General features: G+C 38.5%; 1 protein-coding gene across 2 annotated transcripts in view; it reads right to left on the bottom strand.

Moving 5' to 3' along the window:
• Positions 1–618: 618 nt before the first annotated feature.
• The window catches only part of VCL (vinculin), a 57,758-nt gene continuing 36,475 nt past the window's right edge, over positions 619–21,901 (bottom strand). The window contains exons 9-22 of one of the 2 annotated variants that reach the window (XM_051800864.1): positions 20,235–20,388; positions 19,066–19,241; positions 17,948–18,138; positions 15,132–15,331; positions 14,507–14,635; positions 13,355–13,504; positions 12,676–12,784; positions 11,386–11,688; positions 10,688–10,812; positions 10,174–10,359; positions 7,031–7,240; positions 4,654–4,857; positions 3,870–3,974; positions 619–3,200 (exon numbers count right to left, since the gene is read on the bottom strand). In XM_051800864.1, coding sequence (XP_051656824.1) covers positions 3,054–3,200; positions 3,870–3,974; positions 4,654–4,857; positions 7,031–7,240; positions 10,174–10,359; positions 10,688–10,812; positions 11,386–11,688; positions 12,676–12,784; positions 13,355–13,504; positions 14,507–14,635; positions 15,132–15,331; positions 17,948–18,138; positions 19,066–19,241; positions 20,235–20,388 — 2,389 coding nt within the window. In that variant the 3' untranslated portion in view covers positions 619–3,053. The remainder of the gene's footprint in view (positions 3,201–3,869; positions 3,975–4,653; positions 4,858–7,030; positions 7,241–10,173; positions 10,360–10,687; positions 10,813–11,385; positions 11,689–12,675; positions 12,785–13,354; positions 13,505–14,506; positions 14,636–15,131; positions 15,332–17,947; positions 18,139–19,065; positions 19,242–20,234; positions 20,389–21,901) is intronic. The other variant, XM_051800863.1, reaches the window with a different exon arrangement.

The raw sequence follows: 21,901 nt of genomic DNA, 5'->3' as shown, positions 1-21,901 counted from the left end.
TAAAACTCTGAATTTTACCTATTATCACTAAATCCCAGGTGCCTCCTGGCACTATGGGGGTACATTTGGTCCTACAGCACCAATAAACAAACATTGGTTCCACAAAGTCAGAACATTATGTGTGCTGGTAGAAATTTTTAGCAAGAGAAAGTGTTTGAGAAGTTCCTATGGTGAAGGACTGAAGGAACTAGGACAGTGGTTCCATGCTAATCACCCTTGCATTCAGTTTAAGAGGTAAAATTGAGATTAACAAGATGCTGAGCAGAACAGCAGTTCTTCCCTTACTGACAGGATCAGGCAAACCCCGTTTCAAGGTTTCAGAACCTTGTTTGGGTCTAATAGAACAGATGACTGTCAGGCCCTGGAAAAACTCCTGTTTTCTCCCACTGAACACAGCTTCCAGTAAAGTCTTTAATTACTAGTTTGACAGGCACAAAGGACAGAAAAAACTTCATTTAATCTTCTCCTGCTTGAGAAACTTTGCACTTTTTTTCTGTTCAGAACATGGAGAAACAAATGTTCTTTTGCTTTAGTATTTCTGCTGCTTTAGTTTTTTGCTGCTCTTCTTGTTACAGCATTACCCACTGCTCCATTATCATTAACACCCACAGGCTGACATTTGTACAAAGGCATTTTTATTGTTTTAACAGAACCAAAGAAAGGTTGAAAACATTAGACTATACAATACATTTTGGTTTATAAACAAAGTCTTATAGTGGTAAAACATTTCCAAGTGACATTCATGGTCTTGTTCAAATTTTTGCTGCACTTTGGGTCTGCAGACCAATAGTTTTCAAAAATGCAGTAATTGCATAAGGTGGACAAGTATCTCAGCTTCTACAAAACAGTTTGAGAACTTAGAGCAAACATTCTAGAAGAATATCAAAGGCAACCATGATTCATAACTCTCCTGCAAACATTCATCAATAAACAAAAAGTGATCTTTGGCATAAACAATTATGTATTAAAGGCATTAGTAATATTGCATTAATATCAGTCAAGCAACTAAACAGTGATGCTAAAATAAAAAATCTCACAGAGAAGCCTGAATTGGGACAGGGGGATGTGAGAAGCATTGAGAAGCAATACAGGAAGACTATTTAGAAAATCCCTTTAAAATAATCCCTACTTACTCAGTGTTATTTACTATTAAATAGAAATTACTACATTAAAATTACGTTAAAGATCTGGTATAAACCAACCAAATGCATCCAGGTTAAGGCTCTGGCACCCCTTCCCTCCTCTTCCCATTGCAGGTAACTGCAGGAAGAGAATACTAAGGAAAGATCCTAAGTACCACATATTTCATAATACCCAGACACAAGGAGCAAATTAAAGACGAACATGTGCCTTCTCTTGCTGAGGTCACTTTGAGGCAGATGTACTATCAACAGTTTAACTTCCCTTTTTAGATAACAGTGCAATGAAAGGGGGTGGAGGGGAGAAAATCCAAGTGTAGAATAACTGTTGCAGAGAGGTAAAGGACAGTTGACTGTGCTGTGTCTCTTCCTTTGAACTTTTAAGACTGAGCAGTTTTTGCACAAGGACACTTCTATTTCAAGGTGGTTTGATCATGCAACAATTTGCAGCAAATTAAAAGGGTATCATGATGTCAGTGCTGATTTGGGCAGAAGTCTGCAAGTATTCCTTGCAAGTATAAAAACTCAAACAAGTTTTTCTTTCTGTCAAATGCCAAAAGAGACGACGAGGCAATTAAATGAATGTGTATGCACATATATATATATATATATATGAAGGCATGTTAAATTCTGGAAGGATAAAAGCATCACAGGTCTATTTTAGTGAGGGGGAGCTTGGGGGTTTTATTCTTGTCATTTTGTTTGGGATTTTTTTAAAAGATGCAGTAGCACTTTGTTCAATTCACTATTACTAGAACTTGAAAAAAGATTTTCAGCCTCCAAACTCCAAAAGCAGTAAAAATAATGAGGTATGTGTAGCATTAGGAACCACCATTTGCTGGGACCATCAGACTACCTAAATAGAGTTTCATGGACCCTGCAGAGCTCAGGATTCAAAAAGCTTATGCATTGCTGAAAACAAGGGCAGTGAGGCTAAAGGTCTTGTTTAATCGAGTATCTTTATCTTTTAATTTCCACCTTGAGCAGCTGGAATAACATCAGATGGAGAGAAGAGGGAAATAAGAATAATTGCATGTGCTCATTTGGTTTTCAAAAAGAAAGAGCCAGCATGTGGCATTTTCTGGTCCTCGACGTGCAGCTTAAGAGAACCAGGATGTTTCAGCTCAATATATTGCTGAATTGAGCAAGGGAAGAGTCCCATGATTTAAGGTCTCCAGCCATAAGGCCTAAGGTGTCAACAGTGTGCCACTAACATCCTCTGCAGAACATTTCAGTACAGTACGAGAGTTCTGGAATGCCTACCTACAGAGTGACAGAGACAGCTCCAGTTTTTGTTAAAGTACTGTTGCCAGGCAAAAATCAAAAGCAAAAAAAAAAAACCAATATCAGTTCAGACATGGAATTTTAATCCTCAGTTTACAACTGTTCTGCTGCCCCACCTCCCTTCTTTTAATTAAAAGCCCCACACCATCATTTCTGCATGGTTTTAGAACAGCCAGCTAAAATCCTGTTGGAAAGTTGAATATTTCTACATCAATGATTTGTCCCTAAAAAACTGCCAAGTAACCAACAGTGTCCTAAACTCTCAAGGCAAGCTTCAAGTGAGGTCCATGTTTTATATCATCACATGGGAACTACTGGAATATATAGTGCATAACTGAAATGTGCTTCTGGGAGTACAGAATTCACTAAGAGAATCTTGAAAAGCAAACCAAAAAAAATTAAATGATAAGAACTGTCTACTGTTGACAGCAAATTTGAGGTGTTTGATATCAAATGTGTTCCAAAGACATTTGAAATGCATTATCTTATAATTCATACCCTTAGAATGGGGCATTAGCATAAGCTAATCTTAAGGTCATGTATACAGCACCTTTTGCTGTTCATATATCTCTTCTGTTTCCAAAAAAAGGCATTTTATGTTACAGAAAACAATACTTATGTGGCAAGTGTTTACTGATACCATGGGGTTTTTCTGACCCAGCGAAGAGTGAACCCAGCATCTGTTCTTATCTTAATGGATGCTGCTTCAGCTTCTCTCACAGTTTCCTTCACAGACTGCATGAGATTCTGGGCATTATGAACCAACATCTCAGTTGCCTGTCAAGAAAAAGAAGAATTTTCCAATAAATACCACGATTAGGACAGTAGTGTGGAAACCCTTTGTGCACAAAGACTCTTAGTACAAACATCTTAATTCAGGTAATTGCTGACCTAAACTATGAAACAGTAAGTGAAGCAACTAGTCTACAGAAACCAACAAGTGTTATCCCCACTCAGAACAAGGCTTTCCCATTCTTTGCTGTGTATTTGTCCAAAATCGGAATTAAAAAATGTTTAGCGTCGCTAAGTAGAATAACCTTTATCAGAAGGATTTCACCTGAAAAGATGCATTAGGAAGGTAACTGAGCTGCAGGGAGTAGAGACCATGTTGGAAAAATAAACGTTTTCTGCGGAATCCACCCGAGGGCGCCCCTGCCCCTCCCAGGTCCAGCCTGCCGCTCAGCTTTTCACTGGCAAATCAGGGAAATTACCAAGTTGGTCACAGCAACATCGGAACCCGAGTAGCTTTTTGCCTCGTTCCTCTATTAAACTGTAGCTTTTGAGCCAGAAACCAAACTGCTGTTCTAAAATTATCCTCACTGAACAGCTAAGGTAAGCTTCCAAACACTGAGTTCCCAGAACACATCTGACAGAACATGTTGTTTATTGTTCTCCATAACACTGATGAACAATTCCAGGCTACCCACCAGGTTTTACACCTCTTACCTGTTCCGACTCTTCATCGCTGATATTAGTCCTGCCCAGCATGGTAGCTTTGACAGTGGAGAGAATTTTCAGCTGTGTACTGATGGTTGGGATTCTCTCACAGACCTAAGGAATGGGCATAAAAACCACTTCACATTGTGAACTGAACCCATGCATTATCTACTGGGGTTTTTTCAGATGCACTTTTTTATTTTCTTTTACTATTAGAAAAGGAATATGATAGAGGGGATCCTATAACCTTCCAAGACTTTCTGATGAACATTGGTAGGATACTTGAATCTTATCTTACTTGCTCTGGGAATTTTTGGGGTGGAGCCAACATTTTTCCTTTCTTCCAGATATTACTCAGATATGCTTGGTTAGGAATGGCATGATGCATATATATTTGGCTGAGACTGAAAAAACTAGAGGAGTGTTATATTTCTGCTACTATTCTTTGATACAAAGGAATGAGTAGATGAAATACAAAACAATGCAGACTTAGGACAGACCAGTATTCACACTCTTCAGTGCTATTCAGAAATATACAAAATATTCAGTATTATTTCGCATTACCAGTATTTTTCAAATCCTCTTTGGCCACGAGCATCTTTCACTCACATGCAATCAAATCCAAGCTTTACAGAACATATATTCCTAGGGGATCTAAAAGCAGACCCAGAACTGGACAGAACTTTACAAGCCAAACAGATACAGGATTTACTGGCACGACTCCTGTGCTCGCCCACGCTACGAGAGGAACAACAAGAGAACCGTGTGAGGCATTTGCAGGCGGACTCGTTACCTGCAGGAGGTTTGTTCTAATGCGCTTGTCCGTGCACTGCTTCGCCACCTCCTTGGCCAACCGCGTCACCTCGTCCGACGCCTTGGCGATATCCTTGGCACACTGGATGAGGGCCCGCTTGTTCCCACTGCCTCCCCGGACCAGGCGCGACATCTCGGCCATGAGCAGCGCCATCCGCTTGGCCGCCGCGATGATGTCGTTGCCCTGCACACAACAACAGCGCAGCGTCAGGGCACCACGGCAGGGCACCACGGGGCTGCCAGGAGCCACTGCTCAACGGGGGGCAACACTTGGAAGAAGTTAAGGGCAAAGAACCATTTGTGAACACAGAAGAGGTTTCTTCAAGGAACAGGGAAGATCTGCACTAATTACAGTGTCGGGCAGTTTCGTTCCTAACACTGAGGGGAAAAGTTTGCTTCAAAACTGTAAAGGAAGTTGTAAAGTGTTAGTTTGTCCGTGGAATGAGAGTTACTGCTCTGCTGACTAGATTTTAAGATAAAGCACGTTATTAGCACCCAAAATTTCAGATTTCCCCAGAAACCCATTTTTTAAAGTTAAATAATGTGCTAAAGAGCCTGATAAACCACATAGCACTGATTAAGTTAAATAGTTGTAACAGTTGAGCATAAGATTTTCGGTGGCATATGAAACTGAAGTTGTTAAAGCATAAACTATGCTGCTGTAATGCTAAAGGATAAAGGGAAGAGAATCTGACATACAAAACTTTTGTCACAGGTAATGTGGAAGTGAAATGCTACGATTACTTTTTTTAAAAGTTATTCCTTGAAAATAAGTCTTCCTTTTTGATAAAATCTCCCCCTTTAAAATAAAGCTTCCAGGAGAGAAGAACATGGTAGTTCAAAAGATAATCTAGTGATATTTCTTACATTAAAATCCCAATTTCTTGTACATCAAAAATTACAGTCACAGAAATACATGAGAAATGTTTGAAATATGAATTGTGACCAAGGCAAAACCATTTCTTAAACACTGTTCCAGAGAGAAACCTAGTGCAAGGGAAAGCAGACCTAGCTGATCAATTGTTAGTAGTCTGTTAGTATATTTAGTGTATTTATATTATTCCCCTTTGTATAAAGTTGTTAGTCAAATGTGAACTATCTGGTGCCTTGAAGCATTCCTGTTGCATGGATGAAATACTACCAGGGTGAGTTTATGTATTGGCACACTCTTTCCTTGGTATTATTCCATAATTAATGGCCAAAGTTCACAGCAAAGAGTACACAACGAGAACCCAACTTAGCACATGTGTTCTCAACCCTGTGCACACACTTCCATGACTCACTATGAGCAAATTTAGGAAGATATCCCAGACATTTTGCAGATATAGGTGACACGAAAAGCTGAACTATTCATGACCGTGACCTATTAGCTAAACACTTTGCTAGTATAACCAGTTAGGATGCAAATGACATAACACAAAACTTTTCCATGTTTTCACGTAGAAGGATCAAGAAATTAGGACCAGTGTCATTTACGAAGCCCTCTAACAAGTTATCCAAGCATCAGAATCTGAAAAGGACAAGAACATTTTTAAAGCCCTTTTTATTAAAATAGTTCAGTATATCTATCTATGCAAATACACACATGTACATATACACACACCCCTAACTTTTGTTAGTTATGGGACACCAACCTTATTTTTTGCAGCATGCTATGAAAGGTGCCCAGTCTTGCAAACATTTGTGCTTAGACAGAAGAGACAGGCTACTTGTGAATGTCTGAACCTCATGTTAGATTTCCACTGGTTTCATATAGACACGATCTCAAATCAGGAGCTAACAGCATTCAGTGCAGCTTCTTCATTAGAGAATTCTCTCAAGACCAGCATTTGCAATACAGCCCAGTGCAAGCCAGCAGTCAGTCCTCTTCCATGAACACTGCCATACAAAGCCATTCCTTGTTGGAAAGTATTGTAATTGATGGCATCAATGGAGGCAAAGCACAGCAGACACCTTAAATGACTTCTTGAATGCTGTATACTCTGCTATATCTGGAAGTCATTAAGAAACCATTAACCATGGCTTGCCAGGTAGCCCAAATGAATGGAAAAAAGAACAGGAAGGGAGGAGGAAAGACAACCCCTATTACAATTTGAAAACTGCCATAACAAAGAAGACCAGGCAGATGCAAAGGGAGAGGAAGCCTTCGAATATTAATAAGTGACCCAAATCAAGCTTCAATCCGGCACTGACAAACAGATCTAGCAAGTTGGTGAAGCCACTCTCAGTCCTTAAATGAAGTGCAGACACACTTATTCATTCAGAACGGCGGCCCGGCAGGGATCAGAGTGATGCACATGTGTCACGTTCCAAATGGCCGGATGCACGCGGATCAGTCCCCGCGGACTCAGGAGTACCTTACTAGACCACTTGGTTGCTTCTCGATGCAGAGACTGAGCAGCAGCCAGAATGGGCTGGTTAACGGGCTGATTGGTTGGCATTAACAGCAGCTCAGGCTCGTAATCATCTTCAGTGTCATAGGGGAGAGTGAATTCAACATCTGCATCATCCTCCTCATCTACATCTACACCAGCCTCAGCCGCTTCATTAATCACAGTCACATCAGGCTTTGCAGGTGGCAGCAAGGGTGGAGAAACAGGGGACAGTTAGTACAAGAAGCAGAATTTGGTAGAAGAGCACAAACTGAGCAGTTTTAGTGACCAAAACATCCTCTTGGCCTCTCAGGATCTGACAAGGCAGCTCTAGGATCAGGTCAGGGGGAGAAGGGGAAGGAATATAAGATTAGCAGAAAGAAACAAACATTTCACCTGTGAATCAAAGTAACCAAAAATATTAAGAACTTACAATTCAAATATGCAGGAACATTTTTCATCTGAGCATACAGCTTCTACAGACAGAGGCTGACTCACAGAACAACATTTTTCTGGCAAGACAATGGTGAAATGAATGGATTTTCTCTTTCAATGAAAGCTGTTCTGACTGCACAGAAGCAGGCACAGCAGCTGATGACTGTGGGTTTTGTGCACACAGAAAGCTTTGTATGGAAGCCTGCTCATGTATGTGATAAGAGGAGACAGCAGCAGGAGCACAGAAAAACCACTAACACTGCTTGTTGTAGAGTAAAAAAAAAAAAAAGATGGGATGGGAAACGCTGTAGAAGTGAGCACTGACATATCACAGAACATGTAAAAGAGCAAAACTGGGTTATGAAAAGAGGAGGTGACACTGGATGTTATGAATGCCATGAATATTACAGTTCTTAAAAAAGACTGCAACAGAAATAGTAGAATAAGAGGATTATGAAACATATGATACTGTTTTGCCACAATATGTTGTATCCATTACCTTCAAAAAAAAAGAAAGAGGATTCAAGCAAATATATTGTGTTAGGGTAGATCAAGGAAGAGGTGAGTGGTATAACAATACAGGAATTAATAACATTTTAATACAAAAATAGCCTACAAGTTTACAAACTGTATTTCTTCAACTAAAGACAAGTGTGATAAAAGTCAAGGTACCCTTACCAAAACCTTAACATTTTCAACTGTGTTTTGCTTAAGATACTGCCTTTTATTGAAAAAACCCCAATCTACACCAACAAAAACACACAGGAGTTTTGGAAGTGGTAACTCTTACATAAGGCCAAATCAACTCGCCTTCAAAGGCAGCTTATATTTAAGTCTTAATTAATGAAGTTTCCAAATATCCCACGTTCTATGAGTTATCCAAACTAGGGGGAAAGGCAGGGAAAACTAAAGCAATAGACATTGTTTGGTTTGTGCTCCATGATAGAAATGGAGTACATGAAAGCCCAGAAAGCCACTCAGTGGAGTTTTTGTAAAGAAGGAGAAAAAAGAAATAGATTTTAATTCTTACAAGAGTGAAGAATGTTATCAACATATTTTAAAGACTAAGTACTTGTTCACACCCCCGCACTTTACTACAGGTGAACTACCTTACCTTAGTAGACTAAAGTAATTCAGCAAAAGAGCTGAATTGACACACAGTCTGTTGTGATTTAGTATGAAGAAGATCTTATATTTCTGTCTTTCCAGGTTTAACCCAAATTCCTCAGCACTGTCCATCAATCCCTCTTCTACCCAATGAAGTGACTTCAGAGACTACAGAAGTGTTTTTAAAACTTATTCCCCCAAAACACTTTCAGAATAACAGAACTTTTATTGCTAAAATGGTACTGCTAAAAAAAGAATTAGGACAACTGCTGTTCTAACTTGCTGGTTTGTTGGTCTCAAATTAGAGATATAGCAATGAAAATAGTGTTTTATAATCTAAAATCACTGATCTTAGATCTCTTTCATAATCTGCAAGAAATTTTAAGTTCTGCTGCTTGGCTTTGATAAATATTTAAACAGTTGCACTACTTAATTTAGAATGCATATAATATATATATAGGTAATTTAGTATATGTATGGTAAAAGCATTTTATTACCTACTCTGTATTGTTAAGTTACCCATTCTGGGATTCCAACATCAAAACACTTTTAGGAAGCTGAAATGAAGGCTTTTAGCCTCAGAACTACCTTCTGAGATGAACAATACATTCCAGGACTGTCCCTTCAGTAATATAAAAATGTGTTTGCTATATCCAGAAGGAAGGGGGAAATAGAGCTTTTCATTTTGGGGAAGAGACACCCAAACAGATTTGCAGAACTTCTTTTGTATTTTATCTGTACTTCCAAAACAGATGTTCCTTAAGGCCAAAGCACTTAAGTTGATTCTGTAAACTATTCAAGTTTGTCTCCTCACTCACCATCTAATTTGGTGGAGAAAAAAAGGGGAAATTTTAAAAGCTGAGTTCTGACTCTTTAATTTACACTTGCAGAAGCCTAAATCTCAAAAGTTCTTACTCAGCTTCTGCCAGAGGAAAAATGTAGCTCTTTGGGGAAGAGGGTGCCAGAGGGCAGAAAGAGAAAAGAAAAAAAAAATTATATTAGTATTTGCAAGATTGATGAATTCACACTACTTTGTCATAGCACTGGAATGGTAAGAAATTAGGGATTTCAGCCTTGATAGCAAATGTGACCTATTACAAACAAAGAATGAGACCAGGCCACTTACATATGGTCACTTTTCCACTCATAAATGCACCAGATTAACCTGCAGCTTCTTCCAGAATTAAGACAGACAAGTACATGATTCCTGCAGCTGGCTTCTGCCACATCCATACTGACTTTTCAAAGTCACTTATATATAGCAATCAGCTTGTCAGCCCACACAGGCATAAGTATTAGTGGCTCTCTAGGCAATACTAGCAGCAAGGATCACAAACAGCTTAGCATACAAGGCATATTTGTGTTCCCAGGGCTATGTTAATAAAGCATTCTAGCAATTCTAAGTATTAGAACAGTTGACCCTAGTTCACTTTGAACTTGAAAGGGTTTCTAATTCCTCCTACTGCAGTATTTTTACTGTTTGGTCTATGGAAGACCCTGTCATAATACAGCTGAATTTGGACAAAACACACAGACACTAAAGTTAGAAGATAATCCTTTTAGTGCACAACACAACAACTTCTTACCTTGCTAGACCATTTCCTGGCTTCATCATGCAACTGTCTGGCAGCCATCATCATGGGCTGGTTAATTGCTTCTCCTGCTTTCTGCTCTGGGAACTCTTCATCCTTTTCTTCAGGTGGTGGTGGTCTGGGCGGGGGAACCTCACCTTCTGGAAGTGGTGGTTTGGGAGGAGCAAGCTCATCAGTCAGCTAAGGAAGGCAAAAATCTTATTCAGTGCAAGGCAACAGTAAAGTAAAACAGATTGAGTAAAGGATGGTGTCATGGCAAGACATGATTGTACGGACTCAAACCTTTTTCCAGTTTTTCAAGTGCATCCTGTTAAAGAAAATACCATGTGTTAATCTTTTCTTTTGAATGTTGGATTGGTATTTGTTAGGCTTGAGGCTACTTGTACACATGGCTGGCCTGACAATACCTTTTATTTCTAAGGAATAAAAATATACTTAAGTAATTTCAGTGTGTAATCCACACATCAGTGACACCTGTGTATTTTACTACAAACTATGCTGCACTTACATGAAGGTGCTCAAGGTCAGGAGGAGGAGGGGGAAAATCTGGTTCCTGAGGCTGGAAGGCTTCTCTGACTTTGGCCACAGCTCCCAGAATTCTGTATCCAGAATCCAAGAAACTCTTCTGCAAACCTGAACAAAAAACCCAGTACCAGTTTAATAGTGTTTGATAATATTCAGAACACTACCCCCCAAAAATATTTCTATAATGTACTTTGCCAAGTACACTTATATGTGTGTTTAAAAACTACCCAATTGTTTACAGTGGACTCGCTCATTTGAAGTGTTAGTGTCATATGCAACATGCATAAAATAAAGCAGGCTGAGTAATAGTCACTATCAATAGCCAAAGTAATTCCTGAACAACTTTTAAAATCAAAGAAATTATGTTAAATTTTCTTATAGAAAGTAGTACTACTTAAAACTAGTAACAAGTACTTCTAATTAAGATTATGAAATCACATATCAAACTAAAATGATGAATTCTTTTTCTCTTGAATATGCCAAAGGCCTTTGACTGCATTTGAAAAGAGCAGGATTCAGCAGTTAGTGGTGTGACCTTGATTTCATCATTCTGTGAGATTTAAGTGTACACAATATTTGCATAAAAGAGGATACACAGCTGTACAAGAAAAAATGAGCACTAGTTCACGTCATCTTCAGTCGGTAAAAAGTACATCTTAAATTAGCTGACTGAATCCTTACCAGGGTCAGAAATGTTTCCTGCCACAGCTTTAGCATCCATTACCATGGGTGATATAGTTTTGCTTAGCTCATCAGAGGCTGCTTTAACAGCCTCCCGAAATTTAGGGTCTTCTGAGTTTTCCACCTCCCGCTTTGCCACCAGCAGGATGCGGTTTGCTCGTCTGGCAATGCTGGTGGCACCAGCTACCAGCATCTGAGGCTGCATGTTGGCCATTGCAACTTTACATTTATCAAGGTCTTTCTTAATAGCCTCTTCTGATGCATCCAGCAGAGATTTAGTGTCAATGGCTTCATCCACCAACCCTGAAATAAAAGTTAAACGTATCAGTATTCTAGTTCCATCTGTGGAAAGGGATATTTGGTATTCTATAGACAGTTCACAACCAGAAAAGTAAGTATTTTAAAACTGGGGTCTGGGGAAGAGCAGGAGAGGGCATGGAAATTAGACTGAATGTACTACTGCAGTTATTTTTCTGGTTATGTGGTACCCCTGTCACAGCAGCCATAGTGAAGCTTGCTAATCACATCCTGAGCTCTTACTCATCTACCATGGAACATTGTTTCAGTCAAGAAATGGTTTATACAGCATATGCAGCAGAGATTCCTTCCTGCCACCAAATTTCTTTAAGCACATTCAGTACTTTTTGTACCTCTCCCATTCATTCAAAAGGAAATATCCCTCTGCTGTGCTTTTACATAGGGATGATGTATAGTGACAAAGCAGTAAGATTTACAATACCCACAATTTAATCATTGGGATGGAGAAGGAGGTAGTGTACAGTCAGGTGTTTAGTAGATCAGTGCAAAGGATCTGCACTTGGGAAGGACTGAAACATTTCGGTGTCTCAGCAAGATTCAATAGATCAGCAGCTTTGTTTTATTCACTGCATTCATCAAGCTGTAACAACATTTTAAAACATGTTTTCTTACCCTCACTTATCTGTCCTATTTCAACATGCCAAGATTATACAGAAAAAACCTCAAGTTGTCACAGTGATATACTGCTAGAAGAGCAATTGCAATAAAAAGTAATGGTATTCTGGTTTTCCTACAAGAGAACTAAAGGGCTATTTGCTCCCCTCAGCTCAGTATTAACACATCAGAAGCCAGCTATTTTGCATATACTGTAACATATACATATTCCTCAAGTCAGAGACCATGTTCCCACTTCTCTTATTTTTAATCAGTCATTACTCTTATGCATGTTTCATCAATCCAAACAGAATGGAGAAAAATCTACACAAGCTATTTAGCCACAGGTAGGATCTTCAACAAAAATTCCTACTTTACCTGTCATTTTTTCTACATTATCAATCCATTGGTTTTTCATGGTCTCAAAATGTTCATAAGCAGCTTGATTTCCAGGATTTCTCAGGAGGATACGAGCAGCTGATACTACCTGGCAACAAAAAACATTTTTAATTATCAGTATATATCAACATCACACGTATTCTTGAAAATGCATTTGGTTTTTCAAGACTGGATGTGTAGCTCCTCATTTGAAATACTAGTTCATTAATTCTAGTGCAACATCCAGCTGCTTGAAGATCTACAATACTTCTGGAATTTGTTGGCACAAATCCTTTTTTCTGGAACTTCAGTTACATACTAATATATCTTACAAACAACTCGTGAAAGCACTAAAGTACAATATTTATTACACTACCAGAATTTTAGGTGGAAGTGGGTGCTAGAGCATTTTTTTTCCACTTACATATTTTACTAAGCCTGAAAATCATTTTAAGTCTAAGTCATAGACACTTTTGTCGAGAATTTGAAGAGTAAGACATGTAATTTCATCATTTTGTTCTACTTGCTATCATACATATAAATATTTTCCATTCCCCTTTTAAGAGTGTCAGCGCTATGTTCCTTGCTGGTATTAACATCAAGAGGAGAAGCACAAGGAAAATTCCCCAGAAGTCATCCCCAGCCCTTTTAACAGCCCTTCCAGCCCAAGGAAGCCAACCTGTGGGGTAAGTTCCCTTGCTGATTTCACTGTTGCCTGAATGCCCTCCACAGTAGTTTTATTTGCAGTTCCAACTGCAGCTGCTTTTTCTGCTGTAGCTCCCAGTTTAGCAGCATGGTTTTCAAAGTTTGCTGCTCTTTCATCAAACACCTAGTTGTCAAAAGAGAAGACACATCAAAAAAAAGCCCAAACCTTCCTAACAGAATGCACAATTTCTTCAAAGTGTCAGAGACATCTTCATAACATCCACATTTCATTCATTCTGAGAGGATGCAAGAGGACACAAAAGCTTTGAAGGTGTTTGATTTTTTTTACTAACTCAGTTGGGCAACTAAGGATACATATATATTTTATAGCTTTGAGGTATTAAGTTCATTCATTCCTGATGACTACTGCTGCAACAAATACTGTGTTAAAACTACTTTAGCTCCTAGATATTAATCTTCAAACCCATAATCCAAAAGTAACTATATTTTAAAGATAAATAAGGGAGTTTACCCTAAAAATTGAAGTTTCACCTTGGAAAAAAATTCCTTCCTTTCACAGTCCTTTCAAGGAACAGAATACTTTGACAAAAAGCCATCCTGTCATAAAGCTGAATTCTCCAAGGCCTTTGGAATAATTTTAATCATGTTTAAAACAAACTAGACAAACAGAGCTGCCACACACAGAGTTTTAGATACTTCACGTGCAGCCAGTAGCTTTGAAGTACAGGAAACAATATCCAGGAAGAGAAGAAGTTGAATCTGTTGATAAATCCTGGCATGAATTTGACTATTGTAATCAGCTTATGTAATGCTGAGATATAAAATCCACTAACTAATGTGTCAGCAGTTTTTGCACAAGAATTTTCAGCCAGCTGAAGGCAATGTGATACCAACATTACAAGGAGAAATCTTTGCCATTTACTGAAGTCAGGGATATCCTGAGTTTCCAGGGATATCCAATTCACAGTCTCCAAGAGTCCAGAGAGAGATTTGCATAGTAATCATTATGCTGTCAGAATTAGTAAACATGTAACAGAAACCTGAGAAAAAAATACCAATTCTTTTTTCAGAACACTGGTTTATTTTTCAAAATACCAATTCAGGTAAAATTAAACACTAAGTGAAGCTTCCCATGGGAAGGAAAAGACCACCTGGGTATACTTGCCTCATCTCTGTTGGGAGCATCAGAGGGAGCAGTGGCTGCGACAGCTAACAGTTTAATAGGAGTTGTGGTGTCACTGAAGACATCAGAAACTTCCTGGGTCATTGCCTCTTGCATCCGTGTTTTAAGATCCTTAAAATACAGGAAAATTACTGGCAAATGATACAGGGGTATAAAGTTTGTAGGGATTCAAATTCCATAAAACCTCCTCTTGTTAAAAAAAGCCCATTCCGAGAGCAGACATTAAGATAAAATAACCTTAAAATCATGATTAATTACCTTTTACATAATTTGAAATACATGAAGCTTACATACTACTCCTGGAAGCAGCATTAGAAGCTACGAACAGCACCATTTGAGATCTTGCCCCTCAAATTTGCAATGCTAGCACACTATTTTCTTTTAAAAGAGACTTCTATTTTTCTGTTAAACTGTTCATTTGGAACTAAGCCCTAAGCACGATAACAAGGTCTTTGTAGAAAGTTTGGTTGAAACATCTCAGCTAACCCAACAGGATTTTTGGAGCACTTTTCTTTTTATTGATGCCTCACACACACAAGCACTTGGTCAGAGGAGCTCAAGTGCTTCAGTGTATCGTGTGCTTGCCTGCACGAGAGCAGACTTGTACCTTCAGTGAGTCCTGAAGCTGAGCAGCAATTGCCCTGGCCTGAGGGGACTCCCCCTCCCCTCTGGCAGCGAGGTCAGCGAGCTGAGCAGCCAGCTGGTCCACACGGTCACACTTGGCGAGCAGGTCCTGCCGGTAAGGGCCCATCATGACGTTGGCTAAACGGCGACCTTCGGCAACCAGCCCCCGGATCGCTGCCTGCCCTGCAGGGGAACAAGTCATCTTCCATCAGCATGTGGGGGAACAAAAGACTGAGGGTACAAATCAGATGCACCGAGAAGTATTGACACATACTGACACATCAGAATTCTTGGGGTTTTTAAAACACCTTTCTAGGTGGTGAAAGAGATCTTCTGCAGTTTATCATTGAGGAATTGCAGATCAAACCCACAGAGGAATTCAACTCTCTCCAGTTTCTTAGTTGCTTAATTCAGCAACTCTGGCTAGAGATGCATCCTTTTTAACTACGGTGGTCTGACAGAAGTTAACCATGACATAACTAATCTGTTAACTCCAATAGAAACCACTTGCAAATTCCAAGTACTGCAATTCACCCCCAAATCATCAGAACATGAGTACCAGAAGCAAGAGGAAAAGCCAAGTAGAAACCATAAATAAAAAAAGCAGAATGCCCCCTCCGAGAATTCCAGAAACCATGGGTAAGAAGTGTCAAGTATCTGGGATTGGAGGAGATGGAGGGGGTAGGGAACACCTTACAAAGGCTCTGCAGTGAACTGAAAGTTTTTCTGTAATGGAAAAAAAATATATCATTTTTAGCATAGGTGATTCCCTTCATTCACTTAAAGACACTTCCTGCTCTTTCATAGGAATGTAATTCTCTGCTCTTTCAATAACACAACAGCAGTATTCTTTTAAAAGAACTCATCATATATTAAGTCCCTCAAAGATCTACAGAAGAATAATTTTAAGCTAATGCAATCCAACTTTGTGATCAAGCTCAAAATTACTTAGGAAGTTGTCACGGTACCAAACTATCCAAGAATCACTCAGCACTGCCACCATCATTTTAGAAAACTTATCAGTGTAGCTAAGTTTGGTGCTGTTGGAATGTCCCAAGATGTTTTCTAATTACTCTTTTGCTAGGTCAAGTGCAGCCAAGCAAGAATGCTTCACACACCAGTTTACTATTTTGGTACATCTTGCCTAGTTTGTATGTGCCAATTATTACTACTTCAGGTAATTCAGAATAGGAGTGCAAGTCAATATCTGTAGCAGCCAACACTAGTCAAGTAGCTGACATGTTTATAAAACAAAATACACATTATGCCTCTATTTTATTTCAGAGTTTAGCTTTTGTTGAAGCACTGCCCTGGGTTACCAGCAAACCCACGGGATTATTTGTAACATAGTCCCTACTACTGCAGAGAACACTGAAGGATTCTACCGTTATTATAGCACTGAAAATATTAGGCTAAATTCTACCAGAAGTGCTGTCCAGACTGAAAAGAGAACATATCTGATTTATATTCTTAATATATCTTAATATATCCTGCCAAGTGCCAGTGCAAGTGAAAGACATTTAAATGAAAAAAAGCATACAATGACCTCATGTTAGAATTTTCTTTATTGAACTAAAAACATTAAAGTTATGGGACATGCCACATCTTGCATCTCTACACACATTTTTGTCACACGTATTACTCCAGCATTTGATTAAACTGACTGTTGAGAAACTTCAATTCTTCAGCAAGCCCCCAGTATGTATGCAAGCCTCATGATTTATTAGGTCATTAGACTTCAGAGAGGATTTAAGCTACCTTTGTTTCTTTTCAACTAAAAATAACAGAAATTAAACTTAGGTTTCATGGTTTTTTGAGCCCACCACCTGACAGGTTATCATGTTCAAGAGAAAGATCAAAATTAGGAAGGTTTTCAGCCACTGTCAAAACATCTTAGGAGACCTATCTACCACCTTCTCATTCATCCCATTCTGTATGCAATCCACTCATCAGCAAGTGCAAAATACAGAACCCCACTATTCTGTTTAAAATGTTTCCTTTAAATTTAGACTTCACAGATGTCCAAGCTATCAACATCATTCAATCTTTAGTTCAAGGATCTGTCATTGGTTATTCACACAACAGAAGTTATCTGGACAGATGGGGAGAAGTGTGAGAAAGTGGTATTAAAGGTTTGCAGTTATACCACTTCTTATAACGTGTGCTTCCAGTCAGTCATCGGGATCAGCTGGACTGTTGTGGAAAAAACTACTCAATCCAGTTTTCAAGCTTCATGTATCTACTTGCAATAACATCAGGAGAAGATAAACAAGACATTTCTGAAATGGTTTACAATAAGCTCTCAGTACAGCAACTCCTGAACCACACTGATAGCATACTTGGATTATCAGATCCCCTTTCTCTTTAATTAGTAGCATTCTCCTCAGATAACCCAGAAACCATATAAGAAGTGATATTTTTAGGTCAGGTTTAAGAATATTTTTCTCTTCTCTGAAGGACTTAATTACTCAATTTGCTGAAGTAGGTATAAATTCAAATTCAAGACACTATATTTGCATAATAAAAGCAAGGAGCAGCCTGTCTTTGTGCGCTGTACAGCAAAAGTTCTCCTATTCTTTAGGAATGAATAGGAAAGTTGTTCTTTCCACAACACAAAGAGAATCACAGGCCAACTTGATTCTATAATTTCTCAGCCAGGAGCTGGCTATAAATCTCCAAGTCTCCACATCAGTGAAGAGTCAATGCATCCTCAGCATCTCAGGAGCAATTGTTTCCACCACAAAAATTACTAACAATTAATTGTGAAACTGGGGGGGAAGAACACATGGAAACACTTACCTACTCCCCGATCAGCAACTGTAGGATTGTCTATCCACCTCTGAGCTTGTTCAATCTTGCCCTCCAAATGGACAGCTGCTTTAACTGGCCTAGTATTTGCCACAGCCCTGTTTGTTTTGGACTGTAAATTCTGAAGTGATGTAGCTATTTGCTTAGCCAGTGCACGGGCCTCAGGAGAGTCACCTTTCCCACTAAACATTTAAAAAAAAAAAGTATAGTCCTATAAAGATCATTTATAGATAGTCTCAAATTCAGCAGGAAGACACAATGAAAGTTACTTCAACTTTTTAAATAAGGTTAAATTTGACACTTGAGTTGAGACTCTGAGGAGCAATTGCCTGCTGTGGTACCTGGGTATTACATATGTTCAACACAGCACCAAGGTGGGGAAAGGCATAGTACTGTCCTTGCTAAAACTGATGTATGACTTCATTTCCCACATCCATGGCTGTCTTATGAGCAACTGCAATAATGCCATACAGATTACAAGCAGAAAAGTAAGCAGCCCCAGGCCAAAGGCTACACATAAACTTGACAAGAAGTAGCACATTAAGACCTGCAGCACCTAAAGCTCAAGAAAAACTCAATTAAACTATCTAACTAATGAAGCAAGAAAAATATTTATCTCCGTATTCCAACTGGTCTTAGATGAAGACCACAGTTCATACAATAACCATTTCTCCTCTCCAGTCTCAAGCAACCTCTTTTATACAGTTTGCAGTTACAGCTTAGAACACTGATGGAAGTGGTAGATATTCCACTTTGACATTTAGTAAACCGCTTTGCAAAAAACAGCGATGACATCTGCCTGTATAAACAAACTTAAATTTCCCATTACCTCGTTGTTTTGACAGTACAAATGAGCTCACTTTTGGCTTCAGTTTGCTTGTCAAATATTCCATAGGCAGTAGAAAGAAAATATTTCTAGGTAATTGTAATGGTAACATCTTCAGTTACTCTTTTTTTTTCTTTTAAAGAAGCTAGTGCAAGCTAGGCTTTTTCTTTTATTTTAATCATCATTAATCCAATTAATCATCAATATTCTGATCTTGCCCAGCATTGTGAACGGAAAATGATAGTAATTCAAACAAATGAATGGTGATAAAACTAATACGTACTGTCGTCGCAGATCTGACAACTTGGCTGTCAAAGCAGAGATTTCCCCCAAGGAACGAAGGATGTCATCTCTTTCTTTAGGCTCCTCACACAGTTCTGCAACTTTCCTTGCTTCAGCCATAATTCCCCGGATATGTTCTTCTCCTTCACTGCCCCCGTTAGGATCTGCAAGCCAATTCTTAATACAAAGAAGTCGTGTACAGGTGAAGACAAACAATAATATTATTTCTATAGATGCTTTCCAAAAAACACCAAATATCAATTCGGCTTTCAAAATTTTATCTAAGAGAAAATACTTCTCAAAAGCAATTTCTGTTGAAGTCAAAGACTTCAGAAGTCAGAAAGACCATTAAGTCATTCTATGGTCTGATAGCTTTCCTGTTTTGAAAAAGATGTCAAACAAGACTTTACATTCACTCTTTCCCCTCAACAATATTTTCAGAAGTAAAATTTAACTCGTGCCTTTAGAGACTGATAATCTAGCTTTCAGAAAAAAAAAAGAAAACAGATCCTCCTGAGCCCACTGGGGCACACTTTCTAGAGCTCTTCCTAAAGTGTTCCATTAGCATTTCATTTGATAAATATGTAATATTAACGTATCTGCATATATTGATAATTATATACACATATACACATTTAGATAAGGTATATATAACATGTTCATTTAATCACCATCATAGTTATCACTGGGTAACAGACTGACCATTGAGGGATATAAAGTTACAAAAATAAAGGATCAATTAAAAGAAAAATGTTAATGAAACTGCATTTTTCACTTTTGTCAGGAATATTAAGTTCTAAATCCTAGATTCCACTCTCAAAACAGAACCCAAAGAAAGGGCTCTAGTTTTATCCATCAGTCTGTGCAGCCTGAAACTCCTCTACTCTTTTCTTTAATAAGATTAGTTCATATGCAAATTTAAGGTGTTCCATCACTTTACTTTATTAATTTTTAGTAACAAAGTTACCAGAAAAGGTCATGAACTGAAGTAAAACTCACAGCACGCTGTTAATTACTGAATTTAAGATTGTTCATTGTTAAAACAAGTACCCCTTCTATGTTATTCCGGTCAAGTTTTGTTTTGGAAGCAACTACAGTGGTTCAGAATAACATCTCTAACAGCAGTAACATCATCACATTCTGAAGTATTTATTAAATCCCTGGTGGTACCTGAGCAGCATCAATCTTCTTAGCAATGGCCTGCTTGGAGTTTGTCATGGCCTCCAGCTTGCGGGCTGCATTCTCCACTTTGGCAGTGAGCAAGTCCAGACCTTGGGACACCTGCTGTGCTTTCTGCATAGCCATGGGTGTGCCACCCTGTCCTCTGCCCAAGACAAAAAGAGCACCACAGATTCAGCTCAGGTCTGGAAAAAGCTCTTTTCTAGTGAAGAGGCAACAAAAACTGCTTATGAGCACTCACAGCTATTATTGCCAGACATATAGTATTTAATCAGATTTTTCCCCCCCAAAGAAAGCAAAAAATTACTGAGGAATAACATGACAACAAGAGGAGATAAAAACTAAGTTTATTTTCCCTATTTCAGAATGTGACATTTAGCATCCTCAGAAGAACAAACAGTTTTTAAGTGTCACAAAGTAAGGCCATTTATGGATACAGTTGCATTCAAGTACACCAGACAAAGCCTCTTATCTTCTCATTTATAGACTTGCAAAGGGTCAGAATCTGCAGGAGTTATGTCTCCCCACACCTAAGTGAGGACAGCAAGTCAGTAAGTGAAAATAAAATATCTTAGCTGCCTCAATCATGTTGACAAAGTAGATTAAAGGTTACAGGCTATTCGTAAGAGATCTTAAAATGCTGAGAAGAATACTAGCAAGACAAATTTACAGGGCTGTAGAAAACAATTTACAGCACTAGCACTGTTTGTTCAAATGCTCAGGAGTTAGAAGCTGGATAGAAAGATTACTTAGATCCATATGCCTGAGTATGTTTGCTGCTCTCTTCCAAAATCAGCTGACTACTGAAAAGCTTTGTTAACACGTGAACTTAATCAAACTCCTAACTTTTAAAAGGCTACAGTAAATGGAAGGATGACAAGCTATTGAGATGTTGAGGTGTATTTACACAGTCAGGCCAGAGTTTCAAAATACGTTTCTTTATACCTTATTTTTCACTGGCTGAGTTGAAGCTATTTACATATTAAACCAGTATATAAACTAAATCATTTTTTAGTAAATCTAAGTCCTGTCTCTTCCTTTACCTCCAAAAATTGTACATCATACAAAGCTGACACCAGCCACTGCTTTGGAAGAAGAATAAGAGTTTTGCCTATTTTCTAACACTGTGCAAAAACTGATGCAAAGCAGATCTTAAATTCTATCAGGGCAATCAACTGAGAATCCAAGAGAAGATAAACTAAAACCAGCTTCTTATCCACTACCACTACTACAGCTATCACTTCAATGACAATCTAACCTGTATTTCTGAGTTTTGGCCTTTTTAGCTTTTATATAGCAAACTAACAACTCTTCCTGGAAACTATTTCCAGTTGTGTAAGTATCATTGCAACACTTCGGAGCTGAGCAGGCTATGGATTTAAAGTGATAGCAGGGAATTCTTGTTCTTGAAGTGACTCAAAACACAGCTCTCCAAATAATTTGCATTTGCTCACTTCCTGCACTTCACTGGGGCCTTAAACCTTTTTTTAATTATTTTTTAAATTTTATTTTAAATAAAACACTCCTGACTTCTGTTGCTTTTTCAAACAGTTTGAAAGATTCATTAACATTAAGGAGAAATATTATACCAATTTACTATCACCTGTATCCTTAATGGATCACAATGAATAGCTTTCTGGGGTTTCTGGGTGTGGTAT

This window comes from Manacus candei, unplaced genomic scaffold, assembly GCF_025592945.1.
Source record: "Manacus candei isolate 608988 ecotype Guabito, Panama unplaced genomic scaffold, ASM2559294v1 h1tg000050l, whole genome shotgun sequence".
In the NCBI taxonomy this organism is placed as follows: Eukaryota; Metazoa; Chordata; class Aves; order Passeriformes; family Pipridae; genus Manacus; species Manacus candei.
Note: the sequence above shows the minus strand (reverse complement) of the source record. Positions and strands in the feature narration are given on the sequence as shown.